The 5,648-nt window shown below is 36.5% G+C and overlaps 1 protein-coding gene across 1 annotated transcript; it reads right to left on the reverse strand.

The window, feature by feature from the left end:
• Positions 1-471: 471 nt before the first annotated feature.
• Positions 472-5,155, reverse strand: LOC306854692 (homeobox protein BarH-like 1). The gene is made up of 4 exons (XM_079392899.1): positions 4,527-5,155; positions 3,298-3,583; positions 3,035-3,119; positions 472-2,949 (listed from the first exon to the last, which is right to left on the reverse strand). Exons 1-4 carry the CDS (start codon positions 4,726-4,728, stop codon positions 2,782-2,784), a joined length of 741 nt encoding a protein of 246 aa, XP_079249025.1. The 5' UTR covers positions 4,729-5,155; the 3' UTR covers positions 472-2,781.
• Positions 5,156-5,648: the final 493 nt, after the last annotated feature.

Raw genomic sequence — 5,648 nt, forward strand, 5'->3', positions numbered from 1 at the left:
TGTTTTATTGTTGTTGCAAACTCTAAAAGAAAAGAAAAGAAAAAACGTACGACGTCATGAAGACTACAGTAAAACTACTGTAATACACTAAACAAATCTAATGTTTATTATGGCCTCATTTAGGCTATTTAATTGGAAAGTACACTTTTAAAAACCTCAATTATAAAACTGGATTCTCAATAATAATCTCGTATCTCTCTTAAAAGATAACGTGACCACTTTATCTGTAAATGTATAGGCCTGTAACATACTTTATGTCGCTTTTTCCATAGATATAGCCTTCACATAAAAGAGTTATTTCACTTTGCACTTAAATATAGTTAAACATGTATGTAATTAGATTTATTGGTGAAATTCCAGGCGCAACAAGTGCGAATGTGTGTGAGCTTGATAATGGCAGGTGGGTCATAAATAGACAAGTTCAAAGATCCCTAAAATATTGTCTTTTTTTTTTTTTTTTTTTCAATGTTTAAGAAACTATCTGTGTTGTGGAGACTGTTAGATTCTGTCAATATAAATAGCCTATATATGTCATGTGAATATACGGAGTTTTCGGAAAAGGCGGATGGAGACTGTGGGCTGTTTTGCGGCTGCTTAAATCAAAAAAAAAAAAAAAAGAAAGAAAAGAATGGAGATTGCCACGCGGCTAAATACAGCCTAATTAATGTTTTTATTGTTATTTGGCGCAACCACATATGGGCTATTGATGAGTGCCGTTGAATGATGATCCTGTCCTGGCACTATAACTCCAGAATTTATACAGGACCAAGAGAACCTATATTAGGATCAAATTTACCAAGACAATTGAGCACTGCAGCGCATCGTTATTCCTTCATTAATGTATGATTTTGATTAATAGCCTTGTCTGGAGTTCTCATTGGTAAAACGAAACTAAGAACATGGGAAATGAATTGTACCAAATCACTAAGGTATATTCTCTATATTGCAGGCAGAGTATGATTTCGTCCACCCAGACTAAATTATCAGGCCTCAAAGAGACGTGGTATTAAAAATGTCTCATAATAATTTCCTTCACTATTCGATGATTGTCTGATGAGCTCTTTGACAGCCATTGGTTATTTATGTTCTTATTTTTGTATTAAATTGAAAACGGACTTAATGAAAATCCCACAAATATCCCATCTTAATATTTTGTGTACAGCCAAATATATTATGAAACTGATGAACTGGATTAAAAGAAAAATAATGATATGACTTGTTCGTGATTCTGTTCAAATAAAATGAGCCTATATTAAAATATGTGTCCGCTAGAGGAGCGTCGTAAGTTTGTAGGATGGTCCGTAAGGGTTTACATATTTTAGACTACAGACAGTGCCTTAGTTACATAACAAGATCACTGAAAGCAACACTTAAACATGTATATTTCTGCTGTATACCCATTGTTTATGATAGATCATTTAATGTTTCCGGATTAGATTGTTACAGGCTATTGGATGATGATGCTGATATCAATAATTTTGTCCAGAAGGTGCAAAATACGCGTTTAATTGAATGCATTATTATTTTATAGGTACAGTAACTTTTACTAGGCCACATAATCAACAAACATTTTACATCTTGTAAATGCTAAGCAAAGTAGCTGCTGCCTCACCGGTATTTAAAAATGTTGTCCATATGAAAATAGCCTAAATGAGTCAAAGATTATAATCTATAATATAGATTATAGGCTAATAGAACGATTTGAATGTGCAACTTAATTATATTCATTAACAGCCTTGTGTAAGTTTAGTATACTATTCGTTAATTTTCTTTAGGCTGTTTATAACATGTAGCCTAACTGTTTATTTCAAAATCTAGTATTTTCTTGCATCATGAGGCAAGGGTCCTGGGCGTTAAACATGTTAGGCTACTTAAAGAAAATCGAGAAAAGAGACGTATTTTCTAAATAGCCCAATTCCAAAGTTATCAGCAGAAAAAGATCATTTTAGCATTTTGCAAATACTGTGGTGCAAACTGAACAGGCCTACATATTCATCAAACTGCAAATCGCTTACTTCAGACACTTCTTCTTGGCACCATAACCAGTGTCTTTGATTAAAAGGATCTTTCTGTGAAAATAAATAACCTCACTTCAAAAATATTGTGTTGCCACATATTTACTTTTACTGCGTAAACACGCCAAAATAAGTTTAATGCGCGGTGTGATGGCGCTCATAAACAATTCCGCATAAAATTACACAGTTCGCATTCGATGAGCCTCAGAGATATGGAGCATGAATCTGACACAATATGAAACGAAACCCAGCAACGAGAGATTTTACATTATTTATGGTTGTTGTTATTATTATTAGCCTATTATTATTATTATTAGCCTATTATGGTTGACTTTTCTGCTGTCATTTGTGTCTTGTGGTGCCATGTTTTAGAAAAAAAGGTCGCATTGCCACAACGTAAAACTGTCTTCGAAAAATTTACATTTTAATTTTTTTTGAATATTTTTGAAATACCAATGAAAAGCGTAAAAAAGCACAATATATGCCGATAAAATGTCCATGATACCACAGCCGTCAATGCTGAGAAAAAGACCATTCACTACTAACCACCGCTCTGGTCCCTGGAAAAAGTTCATTATGACTTTTCAAGGCCCGCAAAAGTTGGCGTAATCAAACAAACAGACAAAACATAGGTAGTATAAAATCAGGCCAAGTGGTTAGGTCTGTAAGTGCCAACATAAATGCATCGGTGCAAATTGATCCAAAGAGGCCGATTATAGGCCCGTTCGCGTCCTGGAGACAAACATATTCGCACGGATGTTGTCGTTTATTCCTCTTGGTTTGCATCAGAAAGTGAAGAAGCACCGCCGTCGGATAAGTGGTCCGCTCCTCGTGTCCTCTCCTGCTCCGACAGCTGCTCGCTGGTGGGGATGGAGTTCTTCTTTGGACGGCCCTTGGGTTTGGTCGGAGACTCTAGTCCTCCTCCTTGCAATACCTTTGAAGCAGCAACGATACACACCAGTTTAGATTTTCACAGGTATGATAGTTGAATCGCTATTTCCATGCTAATTATAACTTACGATTTTTTTCCATTTCATTCTTCTGTTTTGATACCATGTTTTGACTTGAAGCTGACTCAGGCCTAGAGACTCTGCTAGGTCTATTCTGTAAAAAGAGAAAGATGTCGACTAAGCCATTTCTTAGACAACACCAATTCTTTGCATGTAAGCTGTGGCTCCATAATTACGCTCAAAAGAAAATAATACAATTAGGGAAAAAGCCAAACATTAACATTGCTTTAAATAGGCTACGTAAAATAACTGAAATTAAAAAGCGTGTTTACCTGTCAGGAGTTGAGAGGTACTTCTGTTTCTCAAATCGTTTTTCCAAGCCCATCAGCTGTAGTTCGGTAAACACAGTTCTACTCCTTCTTCCTTTCTTAGTCTTGCTCACTGCATCAGCTCCAGGGTCGAGTTTTCCCCGAAGATGGAGGTCCAGCGGGAGATGATGGGATGAAGAGCCCACCTGCAGACCCGCAGCGCCGGACAGAAGCGCAGAGCCCAACGGCGCCCCGAGCGAGCAGGACAGAGGAGACACTGGAAACTTCAGGAGACTGTCTGCTTTCAGGACTGGAAGTAAAACAATTGTATGTGTGTGCTTTAGTCATGATAACTTAGTCGGAACTACAGCTTGCTGATATGGCATTTTCATGTCAGTTATAAAAAGAGTTTGGATGGATCCATAATGGTTCATCATAGTGAAAAAGGATTTTTAAGTGCAAATTTATAAAAATGTTCTTGATCAGTCTAGATATTAGCTACAATTTAATTATATACTTTGCAGAAGGAGTTTTATGTAAGATACTAAAAATCTTGAATAACAAAACAGACTAATGATTATTTAAATTACATGTCTTAGGTTATTTTTTGCATACATCTTTTCATCCATGACGCGTGGTGTCATTTAAAAATGAACAGTATTTTTCATACTGGAATATTTCAGCTTCAACTGAAAGCTGCATTATTTTTCCTCAGTGTAAAAATGTTTTCATTACAATATCTTTATTTCCAAACATTTAAGTTGTCACAATAATTTCAGTCTTTTCCGCTTGATTTTCGCAGTTTCATCTGAATTTTCTTCACCTTAAAATCAAAGTTTGTTACTTTTGCACCACTATTATTTTATTTTACTGTTTAAGGCGGCAAATAAAACACTTTTTTATTATCGTGTTTTATTTTTTTAATGCACGGGGTGGTAAGAACTCTCTTTCCCAGAGTAGCCTATAAATAAAAAAAAACATGAAATGCATGCAGTAGGGCTTGAACTGAACGTGCATTTGCAATTTTTACAAGCTTGCTCGGTCCAATGCATTGCATAGGCTATATTTCGATCTGAGATATCTGATTTGTTTTGTATTGGCCAGCAGAGACAATGTGGAATCTTTTCCCTGTGAGTAGGCAAATCGAGAGGTTGTGCAATTTGAATGTCCCTGTATTAAGAGAAGGTTAAGATTAAAGGATTGCCCATGCCGGATCTCAAAATATCGTCTGACTGAAAGGTCACGGTACTTACCTAAGTGGTTGTGGTATGGTCTGGCGGACAAAAGGGCATGTACTCCAAATTTTAGAAGGTCTCCAGTGGGACTTGATACCTTGTGATCCGGATGGTCTGTAAGAATCTCTTCAATCATGAAACTCCTGTACCTGTGAGACCTTTGGTCTGGATAGGCATCCGGGGGGTAGTAGTGCGCCCCAATCTCCAAATGATGTTGCATTATTATAGTTTAAATGTAGCAGATGTTCTCCGAACCTCCTGGAAGCCTGTAGAAACCTTGAGGTCACATTGAGGATTCAGATGTCCTTGTGAAGCACCGAGGCATAAACGTCCATTCAGATTTTTAGATGCGATCATTAAAAAAAAACATCCTCACTGTTGTGGAGAACTTCTGAAATACGTAAAGAAGTCTCTGACTGATGCTCGATCTTAAAACACGAGTGAAATTGCTTTCTTTTCTGTTGGCGAGTTCCGAAATGTGTGGTCCCGTCCACGCAGCTGGAGTGAGAAGTCTGATCCGCCCAGTAAGGTCAGCCTGTTTCTGTTCTTACCGCACCAACTGAGTTCTGAATCAGGAACATAGACATCTGAGTTTAAGGAGGTCTAGCACAACGCCACACCTCCTCCTCAGCATGCTTGGGCACCCTCTGTAAATAAAGGGAAAACACAGTCAAAACATTTAACTTGTGGCGAGGCTAGTTTTCAAACGTCTTCGATCATTTAAATAAGTTTAGTTTTAAAACGACTCAGAGATGCTGTTTGGGCGGATATATTAAATTATTCTAAAATACATTTTTAAAAAGCCATTCATACAAAAATGATTTGAATAGATAAATTTCTTCTGTAGGCTAATGATGTTTCCATTTCTGAACTATAAATGTTTTGTAGGTCTTGTACATATAGATCTACATGTTTGTTTGTTTGTTTTTTGCATTTGATTTGATTGCATAAGATGTTTTAATAGTCTCGAACTTCATTTGTCACTGACCCCATTAATCGCATGTTTCACCGACGTTCTTGTCTACAGTCTATCAGCTTAACAAAGAAATAAGTTCTATAATTAAATTGCATTGGAGATATTTGATTAAATTTAAACTTGCAAAAAATGAACGAAAGTCTTGCCATAATAAATCTGAATAA

The sequence above is a fragment of the Barbus barbus genome, assembly GCF_936440315.1.
Source record: "Barbus barbus genome assembly, chromosome: 35".
Taxonomy (NCBI): domain Eukaryota; kingdom Metazoa; phylum Chordata; class Actinopteri; order Cypriniformes; family Cyprinidae; genus Barbus; species Barbus barbus.

Coding starts and splice junctions, on each gene's coding strand:
- LOC306854692 (XM_079392899.1), bottom strand. CDS start 4,728: ATGCAACATCATTTGGAGATTGGGGCGCACTACTACCCCCCGGATGCC. Junction 3,584..4,526: donor ACCATACCACAACCACTTAG/GTAAGTACCGTG, acceptor TTTTACTTCCAG/TCCTGAAAGCAGACAGTCTC. Junction 2,950..3,034: donor GAATGAAATGGAAAAAAATC/GTAAGTTATAAT, acceptor GCTGCTTCAAAG/GTATTGCAAGGAGGAGGACT.